At 31.6% G+C, this 17,801-nt stretch overlaps 1 protein-coding gene across 1 annotated transcript in view; it reads right to left on the reverse strand.

Moving 5' to 3' along the window:
- AGMO (alkylglycerol monooxygenase) overlaps nucleotides 1–17,801 on the reverse strand; it is a 282,907-nt gene that overhangs the window by 255,364 nt on the left and 9,742 nt on the right. Inside the window, exon 3 of the mRNA XM_006911959.1 lies at nucleotides 15,660–15,811. Coding sequence (XP_006912021.1) covers nucleotides 15,660–15,811 — 152 coding nt within the window. The remainder of the gene's footprint in view (nucleotides 1–15,659; nucleotides 15,812–17,801) is intronic.

Here is a 17,801-nt window from a genome sequence, read left to right on the forward strand (position 1 = left end):
GAAAAATCAAACTTGACAGAATCACAAGAATTTATAATGTCACAATTGTAGCACAAGAGTTTAACTTCTTGCTAATTACTAAAATAAAAAGACAACAAAATAGGAGATGAGAATTATTACGATGAATAAATTTAACCTGGTGTGTGTGTGTGTATTGTCATGTGTGTGTTATATCTATAGTTACAAACGTATGTACAATTGTTTCATATTTAAATATATTTATAAATGTTTTATATGCTTATATATATTGTTATATCTATGTGCATATGTGTATATGTGTATGTGAGTATACTTATGCTTTTATTAAAACACACAACATTATGCTAAGTGAAATAATCCAGACACAAAAGGACAAAAATTGTATGACTTCACTCATATGAGATACCTAGAATCATCAAATTCATAGAGATAGAACGTAGAATAGTGGTTGCCAGGGGCTGGGAGGCAGTGGAGAGTGAGGAGTTGTTTAATAGATAGAGTTTTAGTCTGGGATGATGAAAACATTCTGGAGATAAGTAGTGGTAATGGTTGTAGAACACTGCGAATGTAGTTAATGCCACTGAACTGTACACTTAAAATGATTAAAATGGTAAATTGTATGTTATGTGTCTCTTCTACCCAAAAATAAATAAATAGATAGATAGATAGATAGATAATTGTATGTTTTGTGTCTCTCCTACCCAAAAATAAATAAATAAATAGATAGATAGATAGATAGATAGATAGATAGATAGATAGATAAAACACACAAGAAAATAAAGAGAAGCTACAAAAATAGTTAATTACATGGTATGGTTGCAATAAGATAGAAGGAAGAGGAATGGGAACAATATTCTGAGGATATGTTTTTATGTTTATGTATCTAGTCATAAAAATAAAAGTAAATAAAAACAATTGAACACTCTTGAAACAAGTTAATTTAAATATGTATCAAATAGTTACCATCACCAGAGAAAATAATTATTTCAAGTAATTTTTGAAACAGTTCTCTGATTATATACATAATGGAATATACTCTAACAGAAAAATAAAACTGAAAAAACATCTTAACCTTCTATCAGTAATATTTTTGTTTGATATTTTGACTATAAGAAATCTATTGTGTACTTTATGACACAGCAAAAATTAAATGCATTAATATTATTACAAGTGGATATTTTCAATGTAAAAGAATAGAAATACAAAATGAAAAGAGAAAAATGCTAAAATATTAAACTTGAATTTACTATCAATATGAAATTATGTATACATATACATATATTTTAGGTCTGTCCATTATAAGAGAGAGAATGTCCATTATACAGCTAATGTTTGTAGAAGGAATACTAGATTTAAAAAATTCTCATTTTGCAATTCCCATAATAACAATTTACTCGGACAATTTTCAAAAATGAGGCTAAAATCATTATATGAAAAGTTTGGTGGGAATAGGACACATCCATGTGCCAAAGTGTAGATTAACTGCTAATTACTTACTAAGATTGCTAATTTTAAACAACTGATTGAATTCTTAATGGTCTATAGAAAAAATTGTATTTTTCTTAGGTTTTTGAATCAGTCTGGAAATGCAAAATATTTTTTGAGAAATTTGTCATGCTTTTTCACATACACAGATATACACATGTATATTACATGTATAAAAATATATATATATAATACATACATATATATATACACTTATATACACTTACTATATACAAAGGGGAAAATGTACCATTATGGGTTTTGGCAAAAGCAATCCTGATCTTTCATTATCTTACCTAATTGGGTGGCAGCTTGCTTTATGGGCATCCTGATCTGAAGTTCCTCACGTTATTTGTGAACTTTTCTTGCCACAAATATTTACTGAGTCTAATCAATTTAGAGTCTAGACCTAACATTCAGTTTGCAGACAATTCAGAGGACAGAGGGTAAAGTTAAGGACCACTGGGAGGGAATAGTCAGATATATCTAGAATGTGTACAATTTTATAAGACAACTGTCATGGCCTGAACATTTCAGATATTTCTAAGTGGCATTTAAAAAACGTAACAGTTTCAACTTAAAAGGCACAAAAAAATACTATTCCGTAAATATTGATTTCATCTAATAAAATATTTCATAAAAGACATTTGTGGCATAATTGGGGGAATTAAAATGGGCAGGCTGAATATTAGATGATGTCATGGATTTATTGTTCAATTTCTTAGAGATAATATTTTTTAATGTTCTTACAATGGATGATGCATGATGATCTAGGGGAAGAGTTATATTTCAACATACATGGAAATTATTCAATAATATGCATATATACAAATCTGTCTATAATATTTAAATATAATTACCAATCATCTTCAAAAGAGCTAGCATGTTGCTTGTTTCATCTGTCAATATCTTGAATGAGTAATCAGTGTTAATCAATTTGGGTTACACAATAAAGAAATTGGGTAGTTTAAACAACACCAAAATAACAACTAAGCCTTAATATATATTCACAAAATTTTGTTTTAGTATACCTAATTCCAGCGAAGAAGATTTAAAATCTGGAGTACTATAGGATTTGAAAATGGCAAGAAGACTTCTTGTCACCTATAAAACATCTTCCTTACATTTCAGTGCTTACCTTTCACCCAGAGACTTTAGGCAAAACCTCTGAGAGTGCTATCTTTTAGTTATTTCTGTTGAAGTTTTGACCTGTGTATACAATAAAGTATGCATTTAGAGTCACTAAAAAAGATGGTGGGTACTTAATATCTAAGTATTATATATTGTCATTCCAAGGACTTTCTGTTGAGTTTTGGTTATGTTATTTCTTTACATTGAAATCTTTATTCCATTCTCATAAAGTATCAATCAGTCTCTTTTCTTGGCATCACTAATTGTATCTATACTTTTTCATATTCCAGTTTTCCACTTATATTTATTTAGTCAAAACAATTAAGTAACTTACTGTGCTTATTTAACTATTATGTTTTTATTCTTACATTATATGATTGCTTTCACTATTCCTTTATAGTAAGATTTTAAAATGTATTATACAGATCTTTGCTATAAATGTGATTTATATATCACTGCCTCCATTAAAATGTCCTCTACTCAAACTCATTTGCATTCTTTGTGCTCTGCTTCCTACTTTTTTGGTTTTATGCTATACATGCAGTTCATTACGTCCTTTAACTTAGAGTCAATTTTTCTTCCTAAGAAATATTATCGCCATGGTAGAACCCACCAAATTCTGCATAATGACATAGTTTTTTCCCACGTTCCTAAATTTCTAAAGAAAAAGAGATCACTGCTAATGAAATTTAATACTGATGAAATAAGATTCTGTATTGCTTTAACTACCACCTGCACATGTCGTGTATTTTTCTGGGGTTCCTTTGGACTGTTTGTTTAACTGATGCTACAAACACTTCACATTAGAGGAAATGTCCTCTTCAATTTTCAAACAGCTCCAAAGCACAGAGTTGGCACTGAACATTTGTTTTAAAAAAAATGATGCAGCAAGCTATATATTGTAAAAATGTGCCATTTTGTGTGTGTGTGTGTTTTCAAGATTTGTGAATTTGGAAAGGAAACAACTATACATACTTTAGAAATGCCTATGACACAAAATTACATTTTGGAAAGCATTCTATGAAATATAGGACTTCAAACTGTAAAAAAGAAAGGTCAAAGTTAAATGACATATTAGGATAAGAAAAGAAAGAACAGATCTGTTTCAGTAACTTACTTTCAAGTCATTTTTAGGTCTTGGAAAAGAAATTTTAATCTCTAACCTGGAGAAAGCTTAGACAAATTTATATTTAATTAAAGTGAGAAATTTTAAAATGCAGATACAAATGTAAAAATTCTAATAGATTTCGCTTCTAGTTCAAAATTTTCACTATTTTAAAAAAGAGAAACTAAAACATTAAAGTTTTTTTTTAAAGGAGTATGGATAAACTGACCTACTTAAAAAAAATCAAATTATATGATATGCACTTGAGGACAACAAATAATTTTAAAAGAAAAGTACATTGTGATTTATTTATTAGTATTTATCCAGGAAACTATTTATCCAGGAAAAGATCGATTATATCAATCTTTATAAGTAGAGTCTAAAACAGTCTTTTAGTGTTCCTTATTGCCTATATATCTGTGTTGAAACTTGAAATGTTCATTTCTCAGTATTACATAGAAAAATGGAATATTGTATATATGTATGCATCTTACTAAATAGAAAGACAATTTCATTAAAATTTGATAGAAATTTACATGATGTTTCATATAATCAGTATTCTTTAGCTTTCGTTTGTATTAGATAATACATTTGTACATACATCCAAATATACAAATACATAAGATATCTTTATTAGATCCTTTATGAAGTACTAGTATTATCTCCAGGTAATAATGAGAAAAAAATAAGTTAATATGAAGTTAAGTAAATTTAATTACTTTAATAACTAATGTATATTAACTATCATTTAAGGAAAACATGATAATTATTATAGAATATATATTATATAAACAAAGACCAGATGACATAATAGTTAATATATATATATATATTTTTTTTTACTTATTGTGTGTCAGGCTCTGCCTTAAGTGTTTTCATAATTGTAATTCATTTAAACCTCACAAAGATCCTATGTAGATTATACTATTGTTATTTGCATCTTACAACTAAGGGAACACAAAAATGAGGCATAATTGTCTCAGTATTACACAGAAAGTGATAGAGCTAAGGTATAAACCCAGGGAGTTTGGTTCCAAGGTCTATTCTTTATTCTATATTTACAAAGTCTGTCTCTGGAAGATAGGTTTAGGTACACAGTTCATTTTCTATCTTTTGCTCTTTTGTGTTTTTTTTCCTACGATAATGTTTTTTGGATAAATGCTTTGTTATAAAGAAAAAAGTTATTCTAATTTTTTACATGAACATTAGGTCAGCTCTTATGGCACTCTCTTTGTACCATTGAATAAAAGAAATAGAATTGTTTAGATAAAGAAGTTGTGGTACATATGTACAATGGAATATTACTCAGCTATAAAATAAAATGAAATCTTGCCATGTGCATCAACATTGATGGCCCTAGAGGGTATTACACTAAGTGAAATAAGTCAGACAGGAAAAAAACAAATACCATATGATTTCACTTAGTTCTGGAATCTAAAGAACAAAATAAATGAACAAATAAAATGAAAACAGACTCAGAGATACAGAGAACAAACTGGTGATTGCCAGCTGGGCGGGGGGCTTGGGAAACTAGTGAAAATGGTGAAGGGATTTAGAAGTACAAATTGATAGTTACATGGGGATTAAAGTACAGCATAGGGAATATAGTCAGTAATATTGTAATAACTATGTACAGTGCCAGGTGTGTACTAGACTAATCAGGGGGATCTAAAGGATCTTTGTAAATTATATAAATGTCTAACCACTATGCTGTACACCTGAAACTAATATAAAATAATACTGAATGTCAACTATAATTGAAAATACAAAAATTTAAAAACTGTAAAAAAAATTAAAACTGCAAAAAAATACATTAGAAAATTAAATTCAAATGAGGAACTTGTTTAATTTTAAATGAATACTGGGAAAACAACTTAGGAAATTAATCAAACTTCAAAAATTATACATTTCAGACTAATTAATTTTATACTTAATTTGTGCAAACATAAAACAATATGTTGTAATGCTTTACAAAGATTTAGAAAGAAACAGTAAGAAAATATGTAGCACTTTAAATATAATCTTTCTTTAAAAATTGTATATTTAGTGTGGCTCTATGATACATCACAATTCACTATTTTTTCAAGCTCGATAACATTAAAATGAAAGGATTATTGATTCCACTTCACGACTGAGGAAACTGAGCTTTAGAAAGATGAAATGAATTGGAAACAAAGTGTCATTGACTCAAAACGTATCCTTTTTCTCCCCACTAAACACTGCCTCTTCCTCAAGCCATTGAAGTTGCTCTACGTATGTTCCTGAAAAGAGCATTGTTTTCTCAGTTGCCTAGATTATTGTTATGGGCTAAATTGTGTTCCCCCCACCCCCCCAAAAAATCATATTTTGAAATCCTAACCCCCAGTTCCTCAGAATATGATGATTTTTGGTGGATCCTAATCCAACATGGCTGATGTCCTTATAAAAGAGATTAAGACACAGACATAGAAACCAGCCCTGATGGCATCTTGATCTCAGCCTTCTAGCCTGCAGAATTGTGAGAAAATTTTCTGTTGATTTTTTTTCTTACTGCTTGAAGCAGAAAATTTCCCCCCAAAATTTAACCCCCCAAAATCTCTCTGTGTCCAAATGTCTTAATAGTGAAGAAAAAATAACTGATATCTTCTGAAATTGGGACAAAGCCAGTGGACCAAAGAATTAAGGATAGCTAACTCCATAGAGTCGTTATGAGTCCTTCTCCACAGTAAATCTTATTCTCCTTCTGGCCCTATATTCATTTTTTTGCATAGAACTATAATGTGATATATAAAGAGAACCCCGTGTTTCTTTCACAATCCACATCTTTAGTCATACTAAAATTGAATTGAAAACAAGCGCTAAAGTTTGCTAGCTTTGTGTAATATAACTTATCCATTTGAGATCCCTTTTCTTCTGTGTAAACAAGGGAGAATAAAACTCTCCAGCCCCACTTTCCACTCCCCTGCCCGTCCACTCCAGTCCTCATTATCCTCCTAAATAAATGGCACTATTCGATTATTTTCCCAGACCAAGTTTTGGGAGCATTTGTGAATTTCCTCTTTCCTATACAACCCATATTAAAAATGTCGGCAAACCCTACTGGCATTAGCTTCAGTTCAATACACATCTAGAATCTGACCAATTCCCACCACCTTTATCTATACCACTATAATGTAAGGTATATCTAAAATTGGAGTATGTGCTACAGTCCTTAAAATTGGAGTATTTTACACCAAAGGTTATTCAATGCAATGATAGTTTTACGGAATCAATTTTCAGATTGCCAACTTTCTTATTTACTAATATCACTTACTTAAACATAAACATGTGTACATATTTATTTTTTAATATTACCAAAAAAAAAAAAAAAACATAGCCATATACCCTAATATAGAACATTACTCTGGGATGTGGAAAACTCTGAAGCACCGAGCAAAACATTGTAACAATTGGTTTGGGAAGACTTTTGCAAGGACTTAGGAAGTTACTTCAAAATCATAGAGCTTTAATTGTTTTAAGTTGCAAGCATATTTCTAATAATAAATGACTTAGATTCCATTCATTGTATTGGAAATCAATGTTTTAAAGACTTTTTAAGAACAATTTTAGGTTCACAGCAAAATTGAGATGAAAGTTTAGAGATTTCCCATACACCCTCTGCCTCCCTCCTCATTATCAACATTCTCCGTCAGTGTTACTTGTGTTACAATCGACGCACATTAACACATCATAATCCTCTGAAGGCCATAGTTTATAGGCAATGTATTCATTCACTTACTGAAGGACATCTTTGTTGCTTCCAAATATTGGCCATTAAAAAATAAAAATGCTGCTATGAACATCAATGTGCAAGTTTTGGTGTGAATAGGTTTTCAGTTCTCTTGGGTAAATACCAAAAATTGTGATTGCTGGATAATATAGTCAGAGTATGTAGTTTTTTTAAGAAACCCACCAAACTGTCTTCCAAAGTGGCTCTATCGTTTTGCATTTCCACCAGCAGTAATGAGAGTTCTTGTTGTTTCACATCCTCACCAGCATGTAGTCCTGACAGTGTTCTGGATTTTGGCCATTCTAATAGGTGTGTGGTGGTATCTCATTATTATTTTAATTTGCTTCTCTCTGATGACATATGATATAGAGCATCACTTCATATGCTTATTTGCTATCTGTACATTTTCTTCCATGAGGTGTCTGTTAACGTTGTTCGTCCATTTTTTAATTGGGTTGTTTTCTTTTATTGTTGTTGAATTTTTAAATTTCTTTGTATGTTTTGGCTAACAGTCCTTTATCAGATTTGTCTTTTGCAAATATTTCTCCAAATATGTGGCTTGTCTTCTTAAACTCTTGACATTGTCTTTCACAGAGCAGAAATTTTTCATTTTAATGAGGTCCAGCATATCAATTCTTTTATGGACTGAGCCTTTGGTATTTTATCTAAAAATCATTGCAACATCCTAAATCATCTAGGTTTATTCCTATGTTATCTCTGAGGAGTTTTATAGTTTTGTTTTACATTTAGGTCTGTGACCCATTTTGAGTTAAATTATGTTAAGGGTTGTCAGGTCTGTGTCTAGATTGATTGATTGATTGATTGATTGATTGAGTTTGCATGCAGACGTTCAGTTGTTCCAGCACTATTTGTTGAAAAAATTATCTTTACTCCATTATATTGCCTTTCTTCCTTTGTCAAAGATCAATTGACTATATTTATGTGAGTTTATTTTTGGGTTTTCTAGTCAGTTCCGTTGATCTGTCTATTCTTTCACTAATACCATACTGTCTTGATTACTGTAGCTTTATGGTTAAGTCTTGAAGTTGAGTAGTGTCAGTATTCCAACATTGTTCTTCTTCAATATCGTATTGGCTGTCATGAGTCTTTTGCCTCTCCATATAAACTTTAGAATCAATTTGTTCATATCCATGAAATAACTAGCTGATATTTTGATTGGTAATCTATGGATCAAACTGGGAAAACTGACATCATGAAAATATTGAGTCTTCCTATTCATAAACATGGAATATCTCTCCATTTATTTAGTACTTCTTCAGTTTCATTCATCAGAGGGGATTTCCCCATTCTTTAATTCCACCCTCCACTTCCACCCCTGACCCATGGATGTTGCCATTTCCCCTTCAGAACTAGATCTCTGAAGGCAGGCCATCCTCTCTCACACACTCACGGCATGTATCCGGGGCCTGGCGCACTCAGGGGGCGTGGCGCACCCGGGGGTATGGTCTGTGGCTCCACCTGGGACGAAACCCAGGACCTTCTGCATGCAAAGCAGATGTGCTAACCACTACACTATGGAGCCACCCCCAGAAGGGTTTTTTTAATATTTTGGCATTATATTATATAACTTATGTTTTATATCTGGATTTCCTTTCCTATTAGAATCTAAACTCCATAAGGGCAGCAACTTTTATTTGCTTACTTCTCCCAGCAATTAGAAGAATTCCTAGTAGACAGTAGGCTCTCATTTAATATAGGATGAACAACTGAATCTTACTTCATAGGGCTGTTCTGAGAATTAAATAATATAATGTGTTGTATTATTAAGCACAGTCTAGTACTAGGCAATACAATACACATTAATTCAAATAACAGTAATTTTAAACAATATGAACAATAGACCAGTCACTTTCCTAAGGTTTTACTCATTTAAGCTTTAATAAAAATCCTGTGAGGTGTATAGTATTATTCCATTTAATAGATGAGGAAACTAAGACATAGATTAACCTGCTCCAGATCTCAAGTAATAAGTGGCACTACTAGGAGTTGAACTCAGGTAACCTGGCTCCAGAATCTATGCCTATTTATTATTACTATACTTGTTGCTTCCCTAATGGCTTTCAATAATAGTTGACTTTTAACTATGAATATGACTATTGCTACTATTACTAGCATCACCGTTTCAGGAATATAAATCTTAAACAGAACTCCATTTGGTTTTTATGTACACTACTTCAAGAAAACTGGATCAGCATATTTAATATGGAAATTTAAGAATTAGTGAGGAGACAGTTTCTTTCATCAGTTTTAGAGTTCACTCCATAATCATCTTTCTACTTTCTCTGTCATTATTATAATTAATTGTTAATGCCTAACATCTATAGAATGAACACTTGATGTCCTGATCTGTTATTAACCAAGCTATTTCAGGTACCCAGTATAGGGTTAATATAATATAAGTGGTCATTAAATATTTGTTGAAAAAAATTAATACTTGAATGAGTAGAGATGCATGAATGAAAAGTTTGTAATTGTAGAAAGAAGTCTTTAAGTTAGTTGATTTCTCCAGGAATCTTTACTTAGTGTATTCTTTTAGTAGTTAGTAGAGAAGTCTTTCTCATTGTGCTGTTTTAATATGGTAACATTAAATTCAGGCACAATTGCAATTATTTACTGAATGAAAAAAGGATAAAATTCTACTTATTTGGCTTTTTGCACTCTAAAATGGCAGTGTTCGAATGTATTATTTGCTAATACATCATACACATTTAGTAAGAGAGACTTTTCCCAATTCTCCTTCTGAACAAAATTACTTGGGAGAAAATCTGGTTTTCCCAGATCATATTTAATTGAATATCATTTCAATGTTATGCTAAAGGCCACCCTAAACTTAAGCTTTTTTCTTTTATGACTATTTTAATATTACTAAATTTTCAAAAAGCCTCCACTTTGCTTTTTCAGAGTTGGTTTGTTCATTCGTTCATTCATTCATTCATTCATTCATTCATTCAGTTTTACTTGGTTCCTGCACTCTTGAAGCATTTTTTTTATTTAAACTTCCTCATAAAACTGGAGGTAAATAAAATCTGTCTCAAAGAGGTTAATCCCCAAGTTACGAGTGTGGTAAATCATTGCACACACAGTCATACACCTAGATCTCTTGAAACCAATTTCAATGTTCTCTCTGCAAAATAACAGGCAAGTGTATTAGGTCCTAGCACTAAAAGAAAAATAATGCATGTTCTCTGTCTCAAGAAGAGTCACAAGTCAGATGGGGCTTATAAATTAATCTTTATCTCTGTCTCCCAGTTTCATTTTGATTACTCATTTCACACCATTTTTAGTCTCTGGGCAATATGCTATAGCCATATTGCTCTAATGCTCTAAACTACTCCTGGAAAAAATTCTCCACTTTAGTATCAATGTTCAGAAATAGTCTAATGGAGATTCCTAAAACTCTTATTCTTCATTATCAAATGTATGACTTGCTTGCTTGATATCTCCCAATGCATCTATACCTTCAACACCTGGGTGATGATGGCCAGAATCTGCTTCAAATATACTTTCCATACATTACCACATATAGAATCTAAGAACTCCAAAGGGTGTTCTTTTTTATCACTGCAGCTGCCAGTGATAAAAATAAGTTATTTCTAGAAGGAAAGCTCCCTCATACAGGGCTCTCTGAGGGAAAAATAATGGTAATCTTTCAGCACATATATATTTAAAGTGTTTCTATGGACAAATGTTTAACATTAGACATAAGATACTACCTATTATTGAAATGAACTCAGAGGAAAATGGTTAACATGAGTGCCATATTTCTTAGCGGAAAGTAATGATAAGAAACTGGAAGTCATAGGCAAGTTGATAGGAATTCCTAGACTTCTTTATATATGTATTCTTAATGATGGCTACTCCAAGGGCTGAGGGAAGGTGGGAAATCATGGGTAAAAGCTAAGGAAAGACAATAAGTCAGGCAAATACACAGACAATTTCACCCTCTGTGTTAAAATAAGAATACAATCACGCTGTGTTTTTAAAAGAAAGTGAGGCATATTATATGGCGAAGAAATTAGGTATATTCCAGTATTAAGAAAAATACAAATGGAACTAAATGTAAGTAACCTATTCTTCAATATAGAACGCAATCCTAGCACCAACACAAAATAAAATAATTTTCAATTAATACATCTGTGTATGGCCCTTGTTTAAACAATGATGGAAATTAGAATGATTTAATTTAACCCCCTTAAAAGTCAAAAAAGAATGAAAAAAATTGTAGTTTAATAGTCATATACAAAGACTCACTTAATCACAATAAAGTATGAGAATAAGTGTTTGTAACTACACAAAAAATAAAATCACCCACCCTTATTTAAATACAGAAAGACATGAATAGAAAATGAACTATGCGGTTCATTAGTTAACTAAAAGAATTAGAGTTTAGAGGGGCATTTATCAATTGTTTATTATAGCAATTTACAGATGAACATCTTTACTTCAGAACTGAACTAAATTGTGTTGTAGCCTCAATGTGTAACCAATGCCTCAGAATGAAATAATAAAAGGTAAAGTTAAGTGAACTCTAATTTACAACCCTACATAACATGTGAGGAGGCTGGCCATATCAGCCAGGGTCCAATTAGGAGACAGACACCAATGATTTGAATAAGGAAAAGTTAAGATAAAGAATTATTAACTAGTAAAAAAGATAGTTAACTACTAAAAGAGGTAAACAAGGAGTAGTTCAGTGGTACAGAGTAGCAACTGCAGAACCCAGCTATTCCTAGAGAGCTGAAAGAGAGTGAATAAGGCAGATATTCATAAATGTAGACGAAACCCCACTCCCAATCTGAGTCAAATATTTTTGATGACATAGTGACTACCACAGGAACTCTGCTAGTGACAGAGATACTTGCTAGAGTGTGTAAGGCCCTAGAGGGTGAGGGTTACAGAGAGTCCTCTGGTGTTGTCTCCTGGAGGGCAGAGATCTTACCTGAAGATTTAGGCTACCGCTTAGCCTTAAGGTAAACACAACCAGGTCTGTTAAGTTCCATATGGAAAAGAGCACTCTGGAAAATGAAAGCAAAGTCCCTTCCTGCTGTTCTGGCTTTGAAGTAACCGTCAGTCTCTTTAAATTGGCAAAGCCTAACATCAGATTAGCTGGCAAAGGAGAAACATCTATAGTATCTACTACCTCTGGTAATGCAAGAAGTAGCAAAGAAGCATTTGGAGAAGAGAGTCTATAAAATTAATAACTAGCCTGCTGTTTATTCCACCATCCTTGGTCGTAGAAACTGATAAAGGTAAAAATCTGTAAGAGGTCACGTGTTTATGCTTATAGCGACAAATAATTTCTGGGTTCTGATTTCTAAATTTGGTTACCTATTATATCTTTCTGACTTCAAACTATTTACCAAGAAATCATGCTAGTGGCATTATTTGCCAACTTAACTTTTTATTGAGGTATAAAGTACATAAACTATAAGTGTACGACTCAATAAATTTTTACAAATATATATACTCATGTAACTACCATCTAAGACAAGATAAAATTTATTACCAGCACCCTGGAAGCTTCATTCTTGCTTTTACAAAGCAGTAATCATTTATGTTTCAAATGTTCCCTTAAAAATTTTTACTATCATCTTACATGTTTAGTATAACTAATAGAAAGTACAAAAAAAGTAATGTATTCCTTTGTAATGGAAACTAAGCATGCAAGAAGCTACTTTTAATTAAAAATGTGTTTAATTTTATCACTCTACATTACTGTCTAAAGTTGTCAAAGTATTCTATGGATATTTTTGCACTATTTGTCTTTTTGTGTAAGTTGATAATAATTATCAATTTCTTTCTCTTTATTTCAGAGGAAAAGATAATGAAATATAAAGAACATATATAGCCTCATATATCCCTCTGCTCTTTTGCATAGAAATAGAGATGGAATTCAAGTTTTTGAGAATAAATTCTTTCACTAATACCAAACTGTACCTTTAACGTGAGAAAATTGTACATGCATTCAAAACAAATAAGTAACAACAACAAATACCTGCCAACAATTTGTGTTACTAAAAAAGGTAACTTATATAACATGTAAAAACAAAATTTTAAGTAGATAATATATTTTCTTCAAAACTCATAGCAATTATTAATGAATGTGGAATATGTTTTTATTATATCATTTTATTGCAAATCGTGAAAGGAAAGTAACACATTAAATAGAAAAAGCAGAGTTTTCCTTTATATTTTGAAACAACATTTGGGTTTTAGAACTGTTCAAACTTTTCAGTTGAATAAATTTACCCAATTAACCAGTAACCCAAGAGGCTCAAGAAATTTGATATTATAATTTTTATATTCTTGTGTATTACTAGATTTATAAAAACCTTCTTAAATATTTTACGCTATCATATAGAATTTAAAATGATTGTAATTTTGAAGTTTGACACACTACATAATTTATTTTTTTCCTACTAGCTTTCCATCACAAGTCACAAGTCTTTGAACTTATGATTAGGCCTCATAGCCTGAAGGTGGTGAGTGTTTTTCCAGAAGGTTTTCAAATTTTTTTTAATGCCTGCCTCCACTGGACTCCGTTCAATTTTTTCTAATGGGAAGCATACTTTAAACAGCCTTGATTTCATGTTTTTAATATACTATTTTACTTTATTGCTCTTCCCTGAGAGCACTTACAATCAACTTATTTTTAAAAGTTTTATATTTGGTAATATTTTGTTGGTTCTTTGTTTCCTGTTATAATGAGCTTTCAAAAATTAAGTGAATTTGCAGATTTCCCAAACAAACACATCCGTACAGGACAGTGTGATATTAGAAGGTTCCTGAAATTAAGTAATACAATGTAAATGCTTTTTGCATTACCCATTTGCTGCAAAGAAAGTGAGGAAGATTGCCAATGGGTTCATTTTAGAGAGAAAACTACTATTTTGAAATAAAGTACAAAGTTGACTCCATAGGCCATATTTTATTCTTAATCATGTTCGATTTGGGAGTATCCTTTTGCATTTATATATAAGGAAATGATGTCAGAAGCTGACCTATTATTTTCAGAGACAAAAGTTATCACACACAAAATACATTACTCTTTCTAGTTTATATGTCCATTCCAAATTATTTTAATGAATTAAAACTCTTTGTAATTTCATGAAATATACATGTTTAAAGTGTTTAAAAAATAGTAGTGTATTTAATGTTTAGCCGCCTTAAGCACAATGCCTGTTGTTGCTACTCTTATTTCCTTCATCTTTGCTCAGGGAGGATATTTGGTCACACATACTCCTACACACATAACTCAGTCATTCTCCCTGATCTCAGGTCTCTTCATCTCCCATCTATTTTTTTTATTATTATTCCAGGTTTCTTCCTCTTCCTTCCTTCCTTCCCACCCACTCAACCCAACCACCCACTGAAAGCCTGAGTTCTGCTCTTCAGTAGTTTTTCAAAATTAGCACTTTCCCCCATTTCCCTTCAGAAATACTTTTGCATGCCTTATTCCTCCTTAGAGACCACTTGCTCACCTCAGTTCTACAATCATTCTCCAAACTCTACTTATCCCTACAGAGGTTTAGACCGTTTCCTGCTCTTCTACTTCTCTTTCCATAACAAAATATTTCTTTGGAAGGTGCAGCCAAGAATCCCAAAAAGTAAATTCCGAGAACCAGTGCAGTAACAGGGCTCTGAATTAGACGAGAAATTTTGCAAAGCTATGGTAATGCTTTGGGCATTATGGTGAGTGCCTAGCTGACCACATTTTCATTTGTAAGGTGGAAGTACTGCCAAGAACTTGAATCAAGCTTACATATTACAGCACGTGTTACCTAGGATTCCATCCCGTTACAGAGCTCTTCTGAATGATTCTTGATAATTGGGATGCGAAGTTCGATATTGTGTACAAGTGTCACAATACTCTAGCAAGCTTGTCATAATAAGAACAATGTAAGGCAATACATTAAAAAGTAATGTTGTAGCCATCAATTTCTAAAAAGTCTTTTGTAATAAGTTAGATAAAATATATAATTAAAATGTATCTAATAATTTCACTTTTTTTCAAAATGACTTCACATTGTTTTCATTTAATTTGCAAAGTAAAATTTCATCATTAATTTTTATATGCTGTAAAATAAACTGCTATTCATTTATTCATTCACTCAATAAATATTTACTAAATACCAACCATGTGCCAAACACAATTCAACATAAATTATCAAGCCTTGATTTGCAACTTACCATGGGCCATGCGATGGAACCAATAGTAGCCAAAGTCAACTCCTAAGAAGGTTAAATACCAGGTCCATAGAGAATCCCAAGGCAAACTGATGAGCCTGTGGTTCTCCCAGATATACGTGTAACTGGTCAGTTCAATGCTCCTGGTAAACAACCTGGAAAAATAAAATTCACAAGCAATGATTATACTACATTTTAGATGTAACATTATGCTAAAACATTTTAGATAACATTTAAAAATTAACATATCTGTATGTAAAAATAAAATCCTTCTCCCCTTCTCCATTGTCTCTTACATGACTTTTAAGAAGTTCAATTTCCTTGGAATCAAAATGATTCACATAATATTTCCTTTTGTTTTATAATCATCATGGATGCCACCTTTTGCACTCTCAATTTCATGGAATTTAGGCTGAAATTTGTATTTTATGTCTCTTAAAATACTTTTTGTGGAACTTATACAACACAAATATGACAAAACTATGACTTACTTTCTGAGATTGTCATTTCTAAATCTTAATGAAGAGTACAATCTTAAATCTAAAGGAAATATAAAAAGTAGAAAATTATAAATAGCATATTTTAAAAGGGGAATGCAAATTGCCCACTGCCTTAAAATATGTGACTCTCATAATATTTGCCTTTAAAGTTGCTTCTGACTAACTATTCTCTCTTCATCTATACTCCCTCCTTCTTCCCTCTTTTAGACACATACACACACACACACACTCACACACTTTTAACGCTTTTTAGATATTATTCTTAGGATTATATATTGGATACTCAGCATTTCAATATTTCTTATAGTAATATAAACCCCAGCTCTCAAGATATAAATCTAGTTAAATATATAAATATAGAAATATATAAATCTAGTTAAAATAAACAATTGTTTTTAAAACCCAGACAACAAAATATGTCTTGCCATCCATTGTACCTAGCTTCTGTAAATTTTTATTTCAAAAACTTTCAAAATTTTTCAAAAAGTGCACAAAATATACTTCAATTTTATAAAGTGTGGTATTTTTTCTTTAAATTTTATTTGACCAAATTTAAGATAAAACTCAATGGTTATTCCTTTTATCACTTTTGTAAATTTGATTGAATTGACTTTTTCTTTTCTATTTATCAATAAAATGAATTGATAATTCTACCCAATATTTATTTATAAACCATAAAAAGTTGAGGATTCTGAAATATCTAATTTTAAGTAAAAGTTGAAGAACCAGCTTAAATTAGTATATTGTTAAAATTCATCATTTTAATAATATTTTCCTTTACGCAGTCAGCTTTTATAAGTTAGCATGTTACCAGGTCTTTTGGAGACCAGACCTTTAATTTTAATGTACTTTCGATTTAATTATGATATAACTTTAATTATGATTTAATAACTTTAAAATTGTCTCATATTTTGAATGCTTTGTTATTATTTAATCTGTAAAACAGTAGGCTACTTTATAACAGCATTAATATAAATAACAAATATAAATCTCAAATGCCTACACTTTTGAAAAGGACTACATGTCATCATATTTTAAAACCCAATTTTCAGTTTGAGGTTATTGTCGGTTGGTAAATTGTCCCCCATACCCAGAGGGTAGAAAGAGACCTAAGAAAAAGACCACTTCAGATTAGTAGGTGGTAGGCTTAATAAACTAGGGAAATTATATACAGGGCTTGTCTTGGGTGACCATAAGACAAGTAAATCTCCCTACCCTCCCACCAGAATCTTAAAAGTTTATGCAGGCATACCTCAGAGACATCGCGAATTTAGTGCCAGACCACTGCAATAAAGCAGGTCATAACCTTTTTGCTAGTGGAGGGTCTTGCTTTCAATTTGTAAAATATGCAATACCTGTGAAGCACAATAAAATGAGATAGATAGGCCCATGTAGAGGTCTTAACTAGATTCAGTCACGTATTCAATCCAGATGGTCTCAACAACACCTTAATTCTCTCAAGGATATGTCCCTGAAACAGCTGCTAGAATGGGAACAGGCAGAACATATATTCCAAGGACGGGAAATGGATAAGGAGTCTCCCACGCCCAGGTCCAGCTCATGGACCAACCAGCATTTCTCTCGATGACCTCCTTTAATGATTATATGGCTGGAAAGAGTATTTTGTCCCTGAGTGTGAGTCCTT

Source organism: Pteropus alecto, unplaced genomic scaffold (assembly GCF_000325575.1).
Source record: "Pteropus alecto unplaced genomic scaffold, ASM32557v1 scaffold21, whole genome shotgun sequence".
NCBI classification, from domain to species: Eukaryota; Metazoa; Chordata; class Mammalia; order Chiroptera; family Pteropodidae; genus Pteropus; species Pteropus alecto.